Source organism: Passer montanus, unplaced genomic scaffold, assembly GCF_014805655.1.
Source record: "Passer montanus isolate IOZ18808 unplaced genomic scaffold, ASM1480565v1 scaffold24, whole genome shotgun sequence".
Lineage (NCBI taxonomy): Eukaryota > Metazoa > Chordata > Aves > Passeriformes > Passeridae > Passer > Passer montanus.
This window is the reverse complement of record NW_024367037.1, coordinates 5,163,912-5,183,629: the sequence shown is the minus strand read 5'-3', so window position 1 is coordinate 5,183,629 and position 19,718 is coordinate 5,163,912. Positions and strand designations below refer to the sequence as shown.

The 19,718-nt window shown below is 36.3% G+C and overlaps 1 protein-coding gene across 2 annotated transcripts in view; it reads left to right on the top strand.

The window, feature by feature from the left end:
- Nucleotides 1–19,718, top strand: part of INVS (inversin) — an 85,182-nt gene that overhangs the window by 46,686 nt on the left and 18,778 nt on the right. For both annotated transcript variants that reach the window (XR_005627631.1, XM_039711080.1), the window contains exons 6-11: nucleotides 1,352–1,532; nucleotides 5,212–5,321; nucleotides 10,044–10,215; nucleotides 14,283–14,438; nucleotides 15,900–16,129; nucleotides 17,269–17,375. Coding sequence is in view for 1 of the 2 variants with exons in the window: in XM_039711080.1 (XP_039567014.1) it covers nucleotides 1,352–1,532; nucleotides 5,212–5,321; nucleotides 10,044–10,215; nucleotides 14,283–14,438; nucleotides 15,900–16,129; nucleotides 17,269–17,375 (956 nt within the window). In the remaining variant the exon portion in view is untranslated. The remainder of the gene's footprint in view (nucleotides 1–1,351; nucleotides 1,533–5,211; nucleotides 5,322–10,043; nucleotides 10,216–14,282; nucleotides 14,439–15,899; nucleotides 16,130–17,268; nucleotides 17,376–19,718) is intronic.

The following is a 19,718-nucleotide window of genomic DNA, read 5'->3' as shown; positions in this document are numbered from 1 at the left end:
CTGTGTAATAGTTACTACACATCAAGTAATGTGAATGCAAGTGATTCTACAGCCAATTTGTGTACCTAGTGGAGTCAAAAGGAAAGATTGCAGTTAGTTTAGTGAGAAAGGGGTCAGGAAGCTGCTTTAACAGTTAACAAGCTGCACTTACCACAACCCCTTGCTCCTCTTTCATAAATGTATTGTGATATATAGCGTGACTCTGTATTTTCAGGAGGATTGCTTTTCTCACTTATCATGGGTTAAAATCCCCACTAGTGTTGGAAGTTAAAAAATCTCAGGACTATATTCCCTTTTAATTCTGCACAGGGCTCCCATGACTTCAGTGATTTGTTCTGAATTCTTGGAGATAGAAAAGCAGATTCACTCCCTCTGGTTTACTTAAACTCTTGTTTTGACAATCTGCTGCTACTCTAGATGTTTAGTGTCCTGCATCCTGAGTTTTTACTGTATTACTGTTTACCACTTTTTTTAGTAATACCTCTTTTTTTCAGAAAAATTATGTTTAAAGTTTGTGTTTCATGGGCCTTTATGATATTTGCCATTTGAAGATCTCTCAAATGCTATGATGTTCATTTGTACCTGTTCAGCCTTTTTGTCTGAAAAAGAAAATCACAAAGAGAAATCTTTATAGAAAAACATTTGAGAGATTAAATTATCACAATACAAAACTATATAGCTAGGGAACTTATGTGAAAGAAATTTAGCATATTTTTTAAGAAAAGGTGATGAAAGTCAAGTTATATTTATTAATGCATGTGTTACATGATCAAGCGACTAATCATGAAACTTTAAAAGACTTTTTTAATTCAAAATTCAGCCCATTAGAAGTAGATGCATTATTAGAAGTACTCTCTCACTTCTGTCCTGTCAGCTAGAGATGTAGACTTCTCCTTTGGAAATACTTTAGGGGTATGAAATGCTAGAAGAATATTACAGTGAAAGTCATAAAATTAACTTGTGGAAAAAGGGAAGTGTTGTTGGGGAAAATCTCAAGACATATATGTAATTTTTAACTTGTAAATCATGTAAGTATTTCTAGTTATTTTCATAAGAGCCAGAGTTAACCTTTTAAAGATCTGTTTAAGGAACCACGTGCACAGCAGACTGGGGTAAAACTATGGGGTATGTACCAGAAATCTGGTCTTGTACAATAATTAAGTATAAAAAAGCATTCCATAAGAAGTACTTGAAAGTAGCCTATACTGTAGCAAAAGCATTTGGTTGTAGAGCTACATTCTACTGAACAAGGACAGTGTATCTCTCTGAAAAAGCACCTGGAAAGATTGTGCAGGTTTTCTTTTCAATTTAAATATTCTTAAAATTGTCTTGTTTCTTTTATTTTTTAAAGGAAGCTGCACCCACAGAATCTCTGCTGAACTGGCAAGACTATGAAGGACGAACTCCTCTTCATTTTGCTGTTGCAGATGGGAATGTAGCAGTTGTGGATGTCCTGACCTCCTACGAAGGCTGCAATGTGACATCTTATGACAACTTGTTTCGAACTCCCCTCCACTGGGCAGCCTTACTTGGTAAACTAGACAGTGCCGAAGTCACTTAGTCATTAATTAACTGTACTGTTTAATCTTTGTCTCTGATTTTTATTTAATTCCAGCCTGGCAGTATGATAGTTAATTTCTTAGAGCAATAAGGGTTTCTGCTCAACCAGGATTAGAAGCTTGTGTTGTAGACCATTTGTTTTAGCTTCAGATTCTCCAAAGCATTGTACAATGCATCACTTCAACAGGTTATATATGCTGATGATTTCAGAGTATATTGAGATTGTTCTTGTATATGCAGCTTTGATCATAGGTTAAAAAAACAGATACTCTGGAATAGTGGTGTCTGATGTGGGGTATGCACAGCCCAGCATGAAAGCAACACAGTCAATGGGAATTCATGAAGAAAATACCAGGGTTTATTTTACCTGAAAAGATAACTGGACTAGTATTTCATATAGAGTTTTGAGCTAGTACCTTTGTTTGGTCTATGTATAAGATGGTGAAATGGGGTTTGCAGGGTGCCTGGTGGAGCTGAGCTGCTCCACAATGCAGAGTGGTTGATGGTGGCATCATGAGTCACATGCTCACTTTCAGCCTACTGTGATGTTCTGCAGTTTGCTTCTGCCTGGTTAAGTGGATTTATGGTTATATTATCTAGTTTTTATTAAACTACCCCTCACAAACTAAATGAGGGGCTTAAGAAGATTCCCACAAAGAAAATGCAGATAGTCTGATAATGCCAGCAGAAGTAAACAACAAAAAATGGCAGAGTTGACACTTCCAGTATAAGCTCTTCATCAGACATGCTATGATAATCTAATCAGATCTGACAATGAGTTTTGTTTGTATAGAGTTATTCTCTGTTTAGATTGTTACCCTGAGACTTGGATGCTCTGTAAATTGTAACCTTGTATATGTGAATTTGTAAATACTTGATTTGTATTTACAAAAACTGGATCCTTGCAAAACAAGTTAAAACGTGATTAAATGTAAATAGTCTAAATGCAGAGAAACAAAACCCCATAAAATGACAGACACAAAAATAATATGATTTAGAAAATTTACCTCCTATTTCCATCCAGGAGGAAAAAATAACCACTGGATAAAAGAATCTTCAGTCGCTCTCCCCTTTTAACTGGCTTCATGCCAATGATCCTTTGGGACACTGCAGACAAAGAATGCCAATATAAGAATCAGATGTTCACTGGAGCGTGTTACTGCAACTCCAGTGGCAGTATATGTGTCATTTGAATATGTTTATTAAAAGCAAAAAAGTGGGAAGGGTGTGTCATTTGAATATGTTTATTAAAAGCAAAAAAGTGGGAAGGGTGTTCTCAAATTTATATGTATGTAGGGATATTGAATTTTAACAGAGAAATTGTGAAACATTTTAAGTGTCATAGGATCAGCTTTCTGAAGAAATAGTCATTATCACTTGGTTCTGTCCAAGAAGCAAAATTTATTGCATTTTGAAATTGATTGTATTTGAGAGAAGCTTTGTCTATTGGAAAAATGGATTGTCTAATCAATGTAGAATAAAGGGGGGAGATGTGCCAAGACCTCCAGACTATTTTGTGAACCTGATGAGGTCTCTAGGTAGCATATGCTCTTTGGGAATTTCTGGTTCATAAATTATTATTAATTTTCAGGGTTATAGTTTTAAGTTGAACGTAATGTTCTATGTAGGTCTTAACCTATACAGTAACATCTTACTCTCTTTAACAATAGGAGATTTAAAGCAGTGCAGGAACGCTGCCACAAGTTTCCTTAGATGTGATGGACTGCATGTGGCTAGATTTTAAGGGCATTGTTGCTCCTCTTACCTTTTTGCATAGATAAAAGTCTTACCAGTTACATCTCAGCTAAACGAAAGTACAACAGAAATGACAGTTCTTGACCCCAAGAAATGAGTTCTAATCTTTACATTAATGGCCTAGCAAGATCCACCTTTGCACCTATTTCTTTACTGTTGCATCCAATACAATTTTTTTAACTCCCTCAAGCCTTATTCTCATAGATAATTTAGCTAGACCCTGTCCTCATTACGGAGTTAGTTTCCCTTTTTCTAGTTGTCTGTCCTGAAAGTTCAGGAATCTTTTTTTTCAGGCTCGGTACTCCTAAAGTTTTTCTGCTAGGATTTCACTCCAAAGCAACTTCTTCCAGTGAACCTCAATTTACTTCTTGTACTCTTCAGGTGGGACTAGCATAGCAACATTATATATCTTCTTTTTGGGTTTGTTTGTTTTTGTTGTTGTTGTTTTTGTTGCAGGAAGGGACTGAATTATATGATATTCTGTATCCTTTTTGTTGCAGGAAGGGACTGAATTATATTCTGTATCTAGCGTTCTCTGAATGGCTAACAAGAAAGAGGAAACCTTCCTGTACACCCTAAGGCCCCTAGAAAGAAAAAATGCTCACAAACTCTTCATCCTTTTTGACCCAAGTTACCATTTTCTCTCATTCCTGGTACTTCTGTACATATCAAGTCTCAAAGTGCCATTTCACAAAAGAGGGCTTGCCTAGCACTCCATGCCTTAGATTTTAAAGAGCTACAGAGCACAACAGTATCACAGCTTCATTCTGTAACTTGGTGTGTTTTCATTAAAAATAATCTACTGCTAGCAGGAAGGTTACCTAACTTATCATTTATTCTGAAAGTGATTCAAGACAACTGTGCAAAAGTAGCAAGCTGCAAAATTCATTGCTTTTCTGACATGTGAGGTACTGGAGGTTTTCACCTGTAAAATCAGAGTGGTTTTATAGTGTTGCTTGAAATACCAAATCATTAAGATACTCTGTGAACTGCATGTGCCGACAGGAAGAAGTATATAAACGGACTGGTTGGCTTTAGTGGCAATATACTGTATTTGTCTTTGTTTTCCTATCTGTGAAGTGCATATAGAGTTTACCCATCCTCCAAAAGTGTTGTGATTTTAATATCAAAATATTTTGATCTGTTTTTATGAAGGAGTTTTGCGTGAGCTTGTTTATAGCAGCTGGTAGTAGACTAGCCTCTGATTCTGGTATACATGCTCAGATGAAATTTTGGTTAAATAAAACCTAAGTGAAGCATTTACACTTGGTTTCTGCAAAACAATATGATGTGTGATGAAATTGTCAACATTGATTTAGCTTGTCTTTTAATGCAGATGGACAAATGCTCATCATCATCAGCCTATGCTCACTTTACTGTTTCTGACTGACTTGTCACTCAAATGCAGCATCTCAATTGAGTTATTATAAGCTATTTCTGGAAATATTCAACCACTTCATTACAAAGTTAATATCATAGCTATTGGACCAGTTACTGCTGATGTCTTTATTTAGGGAAAAGCTCTAGTGATTTCTGTTAAACGAAATTTTGTATTTATAAATCATTCTGATTTATAGACACCCCCCAAAAATTACAATACAGACTATGGCACTGGACATAAAAGATTACAATACAGACTATGGCATTGGGAATAAAGTACATGCCAGACTTAATAGTTCAAATATCAAGTCTCATGTTTCTCTCTTACATTTAAGCTAAAATGGCTACAACCCAAATATGTGACTATTTATGAAAGTCTGTTAGTTTTCTTCTGTTTTGTTTGAGTTTAGTTTTTTCGTTTGTCAATGGTGGGTTTTTTTTACCTTTTCTTAACTAAGCTTTTTAGTGACTTTAGGATTTGATACAAATTTGTTTTTATTGCATTATTTTTCTCAGGTCATGCACAGATTGTCCATCTCTTACTAGAAAGAAATAAGTTTGGAACTATCCCATCTGATAGTCAAGGTGCAACACCCCTACATTATGCAGCACAGAGCAACTTTGCTGTAAGTAGAACATCCCCTAAATGTGAAGTAAACATATTTTGCTGAAATCTTTATGGTTTAGCAGAGTGTTTGAGTTGTTTTTGAAATCATATAAAGACAGTTGTTGGCATGAGTTAATTCAGAGTTCTCCTGTGTAATCTGATACAAATGTGGTTAATTTAAAACTATTCAAATATAGATGTACAAAAACTAACTTTCTGTACCAAAAAGGCCCTTTGAGCTATATGTTTGCATCACATAACACAATAGTCATTCAGTTACTTCAACAGAAAGCAGAATGACACCTACTATTTCATGGTGCTTTCAGGTTTTAGGGCTCATTATAATGAAGTCTAAGCAGTTAAAAGGATCTAGAGTAAGATGACCTGTAGGAGTATTTGCACAGCTGCTGCAGGACCAGTCAAACCAGTCTTTGCGTTCAAGAAGGTAATTAATTTATGAATATTTGGCATTATGAATGAACTGTTGTCTCATGAAGCATGGTTAAAGAGTTGAGTGCCTTTTGTCATAATTCTTCAGGAGCACTATATTTTTAAAATTTTTAAAAATATTTTTTAAACTCAGACAACAAAGAACATTGGTTTCTCAGCTTAATTCTTACACTTTGGTATAATAGGTAGGTTTTTTTCCAGAGCAAGATCAGATACAGTAGAGCCAAGTACAAAACTCAGCACTTCAATGATTGTCAGTCACAGATGTTGCAAAAGTAGTTCTCAAGCACTGGAAATTAAGAAAGCTTTTCTTAAGCTCCTTCACCTCTCATAGCTTCCATACCCTCCCTTTACAGAAAGGGTTATTTAGAGCCTAATTAATGCAATAGTTATGTAGTCCACATTGCAACATTTTCTTAGCAAGGGTAGTAATTTGGGACTTTCTTGCATACCTACATGTTAACAAGGAAAATAAAAAAGGAGAATGTAAAAGCCCTTGAGAACAAGTCAAGTTAACAAATCTAAAAGTAACGTTGAAAGAGGCAATAGACCAATATCCTTGCTCCCTAGTGAGAATGAGTTTTGGGGCTTTGGTATGGTTTTCTTGGAGGTGGTCTTAATAAGACCATCCAGACATTTTTTAAATTCAGACTTTTATTGAAGCATATCTCTCTATGTAATCTTCACTTTAGAGAATTTTTTGTTGATGATTTTTGTCAATTTAGAGCTGTGTACAATTTGGGCCTAACTCATACATTTGAAATATCTGTGTTGTAAAAGCCTTTCTTTCATGTTTGAGTTGGACTCATAGAAAAAAAAAAGTTTTATTTACCATGTGGTGATTATCTCCACATTCTTTTATCTTGTTTTTTGGGTTTTTTTAGATTTTATATTGATGTATTCGTAAAAAGATTTTTCATACTGGTTTTCTTTCCCTGGGCTTGATTCAGTTAAATGAAATATCTTCATTATGTTACTGCCTTTTTATCCCATCAGCCAGCCAAACTGTGATATCATCTGTGTTTTAAGGGGAAGTGAAGTACATGGTGGAGTCAGACATTCTTTTGTAATCTTGTGTACTTACAATGAATGGACTGTTTCCCATCTTACGTGAAAAATCACAGAGGAGAGTTTCATTCAGATCTGCAAGCCTCTTTTAGCTGCTGATGTACTCAACAGCCCCTGCCTAAATTATGTCTGGAGTCTGTTTTCATTGGTCCAGTTGTTTCTGAGCACCACTGCTTGCCTTTTTGTCTCCTTTACATGCATTTAATTGAGCAATTCCCACCACTGGACTCCATATACATGGTCAAACAACTGAGTGGAGATACGTTCGTGTTTGTTCTGGCAGTAGCATCCCTATACTCATGGTTTCAGAGCCACATTGTTGTTCTATTCAGTCTGCCCAGCCTTGGTTAGGTGTGGTTTTCGCAGTTAAAATGTGATGTTTCTGAGTCCCTAATAAGAAGAAAGTTTGTTCTTTTGTGTTTACAGTAAATGTTGGCATGGCTTTCAGTTTTATTTGCTTTGGTGTCTTGTTCTTCACTCTTGTTTCTCTATGGGTTACTTACTGTAATATGATGGTTTTGGGTTTTTTAAAGACTGGAGAGGATTAGCCAGCACTTAAGTTATGTGAAGAATTTGTTCCCTAAGACTAACTTATCCCCACTTACTATAGACAGAAAAAGTTCTAGAAGAAAAGACCTTGCCTGATATAACCACCCAGATTTAGATGTCTTGGGTATCCCACAGGAGGTCCCAAGAAACATTGCTGTTTAAATTTTTGAACTTCATGTGTGAAGGAAGATCAGAGAATCTTTATTTCCAGATCACAAAATATTCTGAGTGGGAAGGGACCCACAAGGATCATTAAGTCCAGCTCTTAAGTGAATGGCCCAAACAGGGATTGAACCCAGGTGTTATTAACACCATGCTCTAACCAACTGAGCTAAGATGCTCCCTTCATATTGATTTTAGTATGCAGGACTACATTTTTTTCCCCTGAATTTTCCCAGAGGTGTTCAAAACAATGTACTTTCCTTTCATATACTTATATAGATTGATCTAGTAAATGAAATGTGGATACCCCTGTCTTATTTTTAAATATTCAAAAATAAATGTAGTATTTTTCAGTTTTACGATAGCACAGAATTAAATGTTTCACGTTTGGCTCTCTCCTGTTATTTTTCAGATTTGTTTTTTTGTTGTTGTTTCCTCCACTTGTTTTGTTTCCTCCGTTACAATACATGTAAACTTTCATAACAAAATACATGTCATATTAAACTCATTGATACTTCTATTTCCTGATTTGTTAATCATCCTGGAGTAATTGAATTTTGTTTTGTTTTCAAGTTGTGGTAACTTAATTTTGAAGAATAATGCTTATACTATTGTGGGATTTTCTTCTACTTTTTCCAACTAAGAGCTGTAGGAAAGAAAGAATCATTGAAAGAAGCGCTGCTTTGCCAAAACCTAACAGAAAAATGAAATATTTGTATTTTTTAGAATGTGTGCCTCAATATTAAAGTGCAGCCTTTGCAGTGCTTTTCACTCTGCAGGATTTCCAGCAGGGCAGAGCTCTGGGAGGATGCTGAGTTTCTGGCCTAATGAGAGGCTGTTCAGGTCTGAGGTGTGGTGATGGTCAGTGTGAGAACACAGAGATATAAACTCATGCTGCGTTTGTGTGGAAAGCTTTAATCTTCCATCCCTCCTTGCTTCTGGCTGGACCTTTTCACAATAAACTGGTAATTCAGACCTAAATTCACAAAGCTGTGAGGATCCTAGATCAGTAGCATAAGATAAATGAGACATTTCCTATTTCTTTAGAAGGATGAAATAGTAAGTAGTAGTGACAAAACAAATCAAAAGTGATCAATGGTACTTAGGCATTCAAACACAATAGTGATTAAAAGAATTTAGTTCATTATAGCCAGGAAACTCCTGTCCTGCCAAGACTAGTGATAAACCTATTGTGGGGTCACACAGAGGAAAGGCTAAAATAGTATTAATAATAAAATATAAAGTAAAATAATGTAACCTGGGTTTTCTTCAGGTTTTTATTGGCTAACAAATAATTTAGTTCATTATAGCCAGGAAACTCCTGTCCTGCCAAGACTAGTGATAAACCTATTGTGGGGTCACACAGAGGAAAGGCTAAAATAGTATTAATAATAAAATATAAAGTAAAATAACGTAACCTGGGTTTTCTTCAGGTCTCTGCCAGAGACTCATATCAGATGTTTCCCAGCTGTTACATACATGACCTTTTAAGGCATTAGAAAGAAAAGGGAAAATCTTCCTTTTATTCTTTTTCTAATAGTTGTGATTTTCTCTCCCTTCCTTTCCTGGGTGAATCATTAAGAATCTAGCAGCAGGTTAAACAAGTGGACTTGTTTGCTGACAGCTTAACACAAACACAGCATTTAAAGAAATAATTATTTTTTGCCTTGATTTGAAATTTTAGTTTAACAGTTACAGTGGAAATACTGGACTCAGGTGTAAAGATTTCCTTAGTATTTTCTGAAATACAGTATTTCGGTAATTAGTGACATGATGATGTTAATAAACATTAGGAAATATATCTATGTTGACCCTTTTTTTTAACAGTCAAAATATTAGAGATAGGCAAAATAAAATATTTACATGTGCAGTTGTATTTATAATTGGAGAGAAAACAATATATTGGGAAAATGTTTTGAAAGAACATGGTTTTCAGGATAGGTTTAGGTTGGACATCAAAAGGAGTTTCTTCACAGAAAGGCTGATGGAATGTTGGAATGGGCTGCCCAGAGCGGTGGTGGAGTCACTGTCTCTGTAGGTGTTTAAGGAAAGATTGGATATGGCACTCAGTGCCATGGTCTGGTTGACACGGTGATTTTGGGTCATAGTTGGACTCGATGATCCCAGAGGTTTTTTCCAACCTAAAGAATTCTGCAATTTTTTCATCACACTATTACAGTCATGTTTGGATAAAGCCATGATATTTTTCCCATTGCTTTCCTCACATAGATTACCGTGTCTTCTGCTTCCTTGTGCCGCACACATTGTATTTGACACTGAAAAGAAAAAAGTGTTAAATGACAGTGTTAAACTCACAGTTAAGGGTGCACTATGATCGTTGGCGAGCGAAAAGGCATAGCAGAAGATTCGGTGTTTCTGTTGAGCTGTTACTCTTTATGAACATAAAAGGAAAAATGAAGCTTTGATTTGCTTCATAAACAGCTACATGAGACAATAGTTTCTTGTTGTTGCAGATTCCTTTAATGTTAATTTCAACAGTATGTCTTTTCAGGAAACAGTTGAAGTATTTTTGAAACATCCTTCTGTAAAAGATGACTCAGATCTTGAGGGAAGAACGTCCTTCATGTGGGCAGCTGGCAAAGGCAGTGATGATGTCATAAGGACTATGCTGACTTTAAAATTGGACATTGATATCAATATGACAGACAAATATGCCGGCACAGGTAAGATGCTTTACAGTAAAGAGCACTGCATGTTTCCAATCTGTCTGATTTCCACCAAGTGGAAACATTGATAGAATCTATATTAATGTTTTTCTGAATGTGTACTTCAATCCTGAAAACATTTCGGCATTATTGCAATTATATGTGTCAGTCAATTCTTTGTCTTATTGTGAGAAAGAAACAAACCTTTTCTGCACAGATTGGAACAGTTCATTTGAAATGTAGAAAGAAGAAATGTACTGCAATGCTATTTAGTTAGTTCTGTAATCCTTTGAAAGGAAAAGCTGTTCTGTAGTTTGAAGAATAACATGAAACATAGTTGCATAAAAAGCTCTTCCTCAAAATGCCTGTTCAAAAATGTATTTGACAGTACACAAATACTTTGAAACAATGTGGAGCAAACTAACCACTGAAGTAGCTAAATTATCATGAAAATCATTCAATAGTTATTTTTAAAAATAGTGAAATAAAGATTAGATCTGTTGCACTTCTGTTGTCCAAACAAGAGATCAAACTTGATATCCCCCAAATTTATCAGCCTGTTATCTGCCTGAAATAGAAGATAATTAGGCAACACAGTGTTTCAGCATTCAAGTGTGTAAGTAATGAAATACAGAATTTCCTGTCACCACTATGAATTTATCTCCTTTGAGGAGAAAAAAAAAATTTTTTTAGAAATATTGTACCTATGTGGTACTTTCAAAAAAAACAGAATAACAGTTGTGACAGGTGAGAGAGATGGGTTTTGAAGTGTTTATGTATTCAGCAGCATTGGAAATTTAGGAAAAGTGTTGTATAGTATGCTGATGGCATCTGAATGAAAAATCAAGAGAATGTGGATATATTTGGTATAAATTTGGAGGGTTTTGATAGCAGGGCTTCAGGGTAAGCTGTGTAGAGAGATCAGGAACTACCCAATGCCAGATACAGTCACAGAGTGAGAAGTGCAAAATATGTATATCAGGGTTGTGTGGTTCAGGATTTGAAACTTAGTATGCATCAATATTGAATTTCTAAAGTTTCCTTTGATGATGTGCTGGAACTTAACAAAAAGCAATTTGCAGTTAACATAAAATTCTGTTTAAATATCTAGATTCCTGTTTTTTTCTTATGATGTAACACACACTAAATACATCAGTCTTTCCAAGTTGTGATAGTTCGAAATTTTTGAGTGTAAGAAATAGTGCAACAAATAAAATCTCAGTCTTCATGTTTGATGACAGTACAAACTAAATATTCTACAGTTTTGTTCTTATTTCATCTTTTTTCAGTCCCACCTACACTTGCTACTTCATGACAGTTTCCTTTCCAATAGCTCTCAGTATTTGTTTCAGACCTTCAGGTGCAGCAATGTTGTTGTTACTGTGCAAACCTCCTTACAAAGGTTTTTTTTCTTCGCAGGCAGTAATCAGTAATCACATGCTGTGTTTCTGAAATTACTCAGGTGTGGATTTCATGCTTGAATCATTCAGGTGGCTGGCTTTATTATCTTTCAGTCTTAAACCTTTCCTAGCGGTGATATGTAATCACCTTTTAATCTCGGTTTCCTTGTAGGGCTTTTAATCCAAGGAAATGAATGGATTTTCCGTTTGCTTGGCAGTGCCGCTGTGTAGAACACAGGAGCAGCCTGGAGTGGGGAGCTGTGCTGCCGAGCAGCCCGAGCTGCCCCATTGTGCCAGCGAGTGCATAGCAGGGGCTTTATTATAGCCAGCTCTAAACATAAAAGGAAGCCCACCAGTAAATCACTCCCTGATTGTTTTTTTTTTATTTTTTTCCCTTCCCAAAGGGTTTCAATCATTCCCAAGTGTTCGTGAGGGAAAGGCAGTGTTGCGTTCGGACAGGAAACTATGCACTAATAGAAAATAGCGCACATGCCTCCGTGCCTGGGATGCAGTTGCTGAGCAGAGTTCAAGGCTGTGTTTTTCTGACTTTTGTGTGCACACTCAGCTCAGCTCGGTTGTAATGTTGCGTTAACGCAGCCTTTTGCATTTACTCAAAAAGAGCAAGCTCTCCATTGAGCTCTGCTAGAACATCGAGACTCTGGGCATTGTGTAGGAGAATGACACCAAGGGAAAGGAATTTCCCTCCTCTCAGAGATCAGCGCTGCAGGAGCATTACAGGGGCAGCTTTATAGCTCTGCCGTCACTGCGCACAATGGAGAGGGCTCTGTCTGTCGGCTGAACAAAGGGCCCATTGTGACCAGCTGGCTGAAGAATCTCTTCAGTCACCGTGACTCCATCACAGAAAATTTGGCTTACAAGAAAATATTGAGCACAAAGTGCGAAACAAGATGCCTGCGTCAGAATGAGTGATAGGGGGGAAGAACTGGCCAAGCTGACACAGCAGCTCTTTTTCTATTGTATTGTTACACACACCCCATGTGTCATCTGATGGAGTGGTTTACTGCCTTTGGTTTCATAAGGGATTCAGGACAAAAACCAGAACCTAGAGTTTATTGTGAGGTCAGACCATGAAAACCAGGCCCATCCAAATGTACAACACGGCAGGGATCCCGTTCTTGTCCAATTCCTGCCGATAGCCACCCACTCGCAGTGGCTGCTGCACAGGCACTGGCTTTTCACGAGCGCACGGAGCTCTGCTGCGCTTCCAGGCTGCTGCACTCGAACTTAAATCAGCGTCCTCTCAAAGGCATGATTTCGGTTTTCACTCCTCGGAGTGTCTCTGGCCGTGCCCCCAGTGCTTAGTCCGTGTCACAGTGTTACTATCACTTATTTTGTGACTCTGTTTTGAGGCAGCGCGCACCAGCTGGATTGGGGTCAATGGCAGCATGAACAACCTGGGCATTTCAGTAGGGCCTGTGTAACAGGTTGTGCTGGGTTACTGGCTCATAAGCTGGTACTGTTGTAAACAGTATCTGGCAAATACAAAAATGCTGGTTTTGTATTCTGCCTATGGTTCAAGAAGCTGCTCCTTCCTAGTGCTGGTCTTTTCTGTGGTGTGCATTTCTGTATAATGCCTCTGCTGGATCCTGACCCTGTCTTAACAGTGAACAAATGTGGACATGTAGGTAGGGTTTGCAGCCCCACATTTTGTTTCCATGAGCTGATTCAGCTCTCACTAAGCATGAATATTTCTGAAATTTCATAGGGAAATACAAATTCACTTTATTAAATGCACACTTTTAAATCGCATTGTTTTGTGGTTTTATTCTATATTATTTTGATTTAATTGTAGACTGTCTGATTTGACTGCTGACTGTAGGAAATAACCCAAAGCATTTTGAAGTTAAACTGTAAGTGAAGCCACCAATATGTGTGCTCTCCATTGGTTTGAAATCTCATTGCTGTGTGCAGTTCTTCTTTCCTTCAAAAAGAGCCGTGAACTGGTCAGCCACAGCTCTGGCTAACAGTGCCTGCAGGATGCTGTGCTAGGCAATAGGAACTCCAGTTACAGGACACCACATTTTTACCTGAGTTCTGAAGTAGCAACATCTGGTTTTTCTGTAATCTTTTTCTTGAGGAAAACAGGGAGACAGAGATACTGTGCAAGATATGATAGTCTTGCTGCATAATTTAGTATAAAATTTTTTCCAAGTAATTCCAAAACAAAAGAGTGGGGCAAGGAGGAGTAGGAACAGCTGGGTAGTTTTCTGAAGTTACTTTTAATTGAGACAGCTTTGCTTACTTGAAAGAAAAAAGTAATTTTCAGGAAAGTGTTGAAGAAATAATGAAAGCTTTCTTTCACTGATGATGAGCAATCTCAGAAATGCCACGGAGCAGAGGCAGAAGTAAATCATGTTATGTTCTCTTAATCCGAAGCTGCTGTTCTTCCACAAAGCCTCACTATAAGCCAATCTCGGTGGTGTTAAATGTAAAATTTCTATTTGTGCAAGTTAGAAACATGTTTCAGGGCTAACAGTTTTTCTGCTTGTTGCTTGTATGGCAAGAAAGTGTTGTTACATCATCACGTCTTCAGTTTCTTGAGGTTGAAAAGTACTTTTTCCACAAAAAAACTTGTAATTAATTTTTATTTTGACTGTTCTTATTGTGGACTTCTAAAGCTCATGGTATTGTGCTTTCTTTTTCCCTGCTACTTTATTCTTCCAGCATTACACGCTGCTGCCCTTTCTGGCCACGTCAGCACAGTGAAACTGCTGCTGGAGCACAAAGCACAGGTGGATGCTCTGGATGTGATGAAACACACCCCGCTCTTCCGAGCCTGTGAGATGGGTCACAAGGAAGTGATTCAAACCCTCATTAAAGGTCAGCTCCCCGGGCTTTACAAACCTGTTCAGGAGTTCTGCTGCTGCTTCCTGTGGGGATAGGAAATAAACAGCTGAGCAAGAGGTGGGGTAGGAGATTGCTTGCCTAAAGCAGGTTTTGTTTGCAAGTTCCCCTGGTGAAATAGCCCTAGTGAATCTAAAAGATTATCAGTGTTGTGCAAAAATGGCTGGAAGTGTTAAATACAAAACTTTCAAACTGGGATTGTTCTTTTCAAAGCTCATTTCTGCTCAAGCCTTGGCAAGTATATTCTAGTCTCTCAAACTAACTCTTCCCCCAGCAAGTCCTTTCTTTCTTTTGTTTTTGTTTGGTGTTTTTTTTTCCCCAGTAAATAAGACCAAATTAAGCTTTCTTCACTTTTGTGAAAAACCATTTTTAGGGTTCTTTGAAGACTTTTTAAGTGAGTCTTTATTTTTTTAATGTAGATAGATATCAAAAGTCCTACATCATTAATATTTTCTTCTGGTTGGTTTTTAAAAACTGTATTTTGTTTGCAGACAGAAATAGGATTTAACAAAGTACACAGTTTTAGATAGTTGTAAAGTATCTCCTGAAGGGTAAGAAATACAGTGAAAGAACAGTGGCATCTTAGGTGCAAAATTCTATCATTTTAGCTTCCCAGAAACATCTTCTTGCTTCAGACATTATCCCACTTATGGATAGATGAAGTATCCAAGCTAAAGTTTGCAAGTTTTTCATCAACCAGACTTTCTTACTGAAGAGTGTTCTTCCTTCCATGATCTGCTGGGCATATTTTAACCTCCTATATAGCTCTTCCTCCCACTCTGTATGCCATTTAGCTTTTGTAGATGGAAGAAGCTTGGCTATCAGAATCTGAGTTGTGTTTAATTAAATATTTATGATACAGAGAGTCATTGTTGTTGGTTGGTTCAAGTTCTTGTATCTGTGGAGTTTTACTTCTGCACAGAATTTTTTTATCTTGCAAGAACATATAGAGACATTAATTATCTGCATAAAAGAGTCTTAGCATGCTTGAATTAAAAAAAATCTTATTTTAAAAATTATTATTACATTGTGAATATTTTATCTTGTCTGCTTTAGAGATTTAAAAAGACATTTTATCTGAAATCTAATTTTTAGAAGTTATTTTGTTGTAAAAGAAAAGTTCTGAAAATTCACAGACCTGAAACAAATAAAATAGGGTTTTTGTAGGCAACTGATAAGTCTGGATATTCTAAAGCATATTAGAGTATAGTCAGAAGATTGTAAAAAGTTAGATGCTTGACCCTCTTTGAAACTATTTCATCCCCAATTAATTTTGATTTAAGTTTTAGGATTTGAGTAACAAAATTGAAGTTGCTTTTTGAAATACTTCTCTGAATTGTCAGTTTATGAAATAAGTTCTAGTTGAACATAAACTCACTTTTTTCTTAGTATTCAACAGTATTTTCTTTTTGTGCTCAAAAATGTATGTTTTTACAGGAGGAGCAAGAGTAGATTTGGTTGACCAGGATGGGCATTCACCCCTTCACTGGGCAGCCCTGGGAGGAAATGCTGATGTGTGCCAAATCCTGATAGAAAATAAAATCAACCCCAATGTGCAGGATTATGCAGGTAGAACACCTCTGCAGTGTGCTGCTTATGGAGGTTACATCAACTGCATGGTGGTGTTGCTGGAAAACAATGCAGATCCAAATATTCAGGATAAAGAGGTATGTTGTTCTTCTTCACTGAGGTATATCATTAATTTTAGAACAACCATAAATCAAAACATTTTCCCTTTGTTCAAAGTCATTCTCTTTTCCAGGACATAAAAACATCTGTGTTGCTGTTTGTCACAAAAAGAAATGCATCCTGATGTCATTTCCCCTATTTCCTTCTAAAATCTCAAAAGAAAAGTAGTATTTTAATATGTAGCATGAATTGAAGATTGGTAATTTTCCAGATCACTTTTGGTTTTTTTTATATCAAAGTGAGATCATATGAGGAATCATATTAATGATCTGATTTCTTCTATAATTCCTTATTAACAGCTGACATGAGAATGTGATTTTACTCTGTTCTCCAGAATAGAGAGCAAGTAAGAAAGTAAAGTACTGCAAGTAAGATTGCACAATAACTGCTTCAATTGCTTGTCCACATTAGGCACCCACATATGTATCTCTCTTCCAGGTGAAAAAAAACAACCCACTGATTAGTTTATATGTTCTTTTGTGCCGTTATTCAGACAGTAATTGAAATTATGAGCCAGAACTGCTTCAATTGCTTGTCCACATTAGGCACCCACATATGTATCTCTCTTCCAGGTGAAAAAAAAACAACCCACTGATTGGTTTATATGTTCTTTTGTGCCATTATTCAGGCAGTAATTGAAATTATGAGCCAGAGTAATTGTGCAACCTATAACAGATTTCTTTGTTATATGACATAATTTCTCAGAAGTCAGTAGAACCTCGTCAGTCAAAAGAGCTTCACCCAATTTATTGAAATTTTCTGTAACTATTTGTTGTAGGGCATAGATAATTCCAGGTAATGGAAATGTGGTTTTCATTATGAGTTCCACAGAGCATGCTGTACATCTTTTGCAAAGAAAGCAACTGTAAGGCTAGTCTTGTAATGTTGCTTTTCAGCTGTTTTAGGTGAAAAAGCACTGGTGTTGAAATCTTGTTTAAAAAAAATCATTTTTTAAGTGCTGTGTTCTTTTAATTTTAACAAGGAAGTTTATTTAGAAGAACTGTTTGTTCTTCATGTCCAGAAAAGCATCGAATTACACTATGATTTATGACTTTTATTGTAGCGTGGTAGAGTTTGGTGGTAATGTTTATTTTTGTTCTGTTCTATTGTTTTCCAGGGCAGAACTGCCCTGCACTGGCTCTGTAACAATGGCTACCTTGATGCTATAAAGTTACTGCTGGGCTTTGATGCTTTCCCCAACCACATGGAGAACAGCGAGGAGAGGTACTGTGGGTCTCAAGGTGTTATTTTGTAATTGTGCCAAAGTGCTGCCTTCCATTTAAATGTTAAATGTGCCGATGCTGCAAGAGAATCCTCATCTTGTATCTCAAAGGAGTGCTGTAACCCTGGGCTTCAGTGTAAGCAGCTTTTCTGATGTGAAAGTTCCCTTCTTTAACTAAGACATTCCAACTTTTATACTTCTGAACCACCTTCTGGACATATTTAGTCACTGAAGTCTTGTTGGAAATGTTAAAGATCTCATTTATATAGAGTTGATGGCAGATACGTATGGCAAAAGGATGAAAAGGCAGTTCTGCTGCTGTTGGAATAGACTGGAATTTTATATTTGATACAATAAATATCAAAGAAGAAAGAAAATGGGAGAAATGTAATGTTATGTTTTAAAATGGTGATTACAAAGTGCCTGGTGGTTACCACTATTCTAAAGGCGTGGTTAAAAAAAAAAGTCTCCTATAATGATAGAGACAGCACATTTGCATCTCTTTTCTTTGTCTTTCATTGACATATAAATAATAGATTTTTAAAAGTGATTTGGGTTGTGGAGTTCGAATTAGTCACCTGACCATAAAGATAATTACTATTAGCAGAAATTTCTAATGCCTTTTTGTAGAGTAGATGACCTCCTCATAATTATAAGATTATGAACAGCATGCCATATAAATTTGAATATTTCAGCATTTTAAATAACTTAAGGCTTTTGCAACCTCATATTTCAATTTGAGACTTCTGTACTTAACCCCACGTTTTAATTGCTTTCTTCCCCTATCATTTTTTCTTTCATTCTCCTCTCTAAAGCACTCATATCTCTCTTTCTGTACTGTTCTTATTTTTTTCTTGAGAAACACAAATGAAAGTATAACTAGTTTCTAATTAAGTAGTGTTAAGGCTCTCTTTAGTAATTTTTGATAGAAAATTGAATAAACAGTTTTAATTAAATTACTTTTAATAAGTAAGATTAAAAGCCACAATTTTGCCAGACTGCTATTATCCTTACTTTGTAGAAATGCACTTATGATGCTCAAATGTCAAGAAAAGACCTTAGCTGTGGTTTATCACAGTCATTCAGATAGTATATATTTTTGTTTCCCTTCTGGAATTAATATATACTTAATGTGTAAATCTAGATTACTCAAAATACAACTAGCAGTATTCCAAATGTCTGCTGATAAGCACTCTAGTGCATGTGCAGAACAAAAGAGATCCCCGGTATTTCCAGATGGATCAATCTTTAAATATAATTATCCTAAAATACATATAAAAATTGCATACTTGCATCTTAATAAATATCTACAAACTTTGTGTTATTGTTAAGAGATTGGAAGTTTGGAAAGTTTGGAAGTGGAAAATCAAGTTGAGTGTTGTAAGAGAGAGGAAAAAATAACCTATGGTTCACTTGTAATTGGATGAAATTGGTTTTTAATCAGTAACAATTTCACTATGTAGTGGCTTTTTTTCCCCCAAGTATTCCTATAGGAAAAAAGCTTCCCTTCTTTACTTTCTTAAAGTGTGGTATGAGATACCAGTTAAAATTCAAACAAAGTGGTTATAACTAAAAGATTAGAGAAAAGATAGAGCTGAGATTGCATCAAGAGTTTTAAAGTGCCCACTTGCTTGCCAGATATGTGATCAAGTGCTAATCTGGGGGGTATTGGGTTTGTTGTTCTTTGCAAATTTATTTTGTAATCCAGTTTAATGTCCTGGGTACATCAAGCTGCTGCTTGACCACCTTCATGTTAAATTGCCTATAACAACTGATGGCTGATGTCTTTATGTGTTTTCCTGTGAAGCCAGCTTGATTTAAAAACTATCTGCTTTAGAGAGAACCAAGAGAAAAGGAAATTTGCATAAAGTTTGAACTGACACACAGAGGAGTGTATGTAAGTGTCCAGTCATAAAAACCCTTCTTCAGATTTGGTTTAAGTGATTTTTTAACTTTCAAAGGTAGCTTGGATGGAGTTAGAGAATCCACGTATAAAAATATGGATCTTCATGACTGCTAAAGTAAACTTCATAAAGTTTACTTTGGTATCTTTTGTGTCTTTAAAGTATTCAAAATTAGGAATACTTCCAAAATGTATTTTTCTGAAATTCCTGTTCTGAAGCTCCCATTTCTGGGTTATCAAAAATCTGTATCTCTTTAAATGCTATCAGCAGCACACCTTGACATCCAAATTTTCATGTTATGTCACTGTCTTTATTCCTGCAGACACTTCAGTTCAGATACTGTTTATCCTTCCATCAAACCATTGCTGTGTGGCAGGTCCAATTGTGCTTTCTGTCTGCTTTTCTTTGCTTACCAGCACTGTGTCCCAGCAAGTTACCATC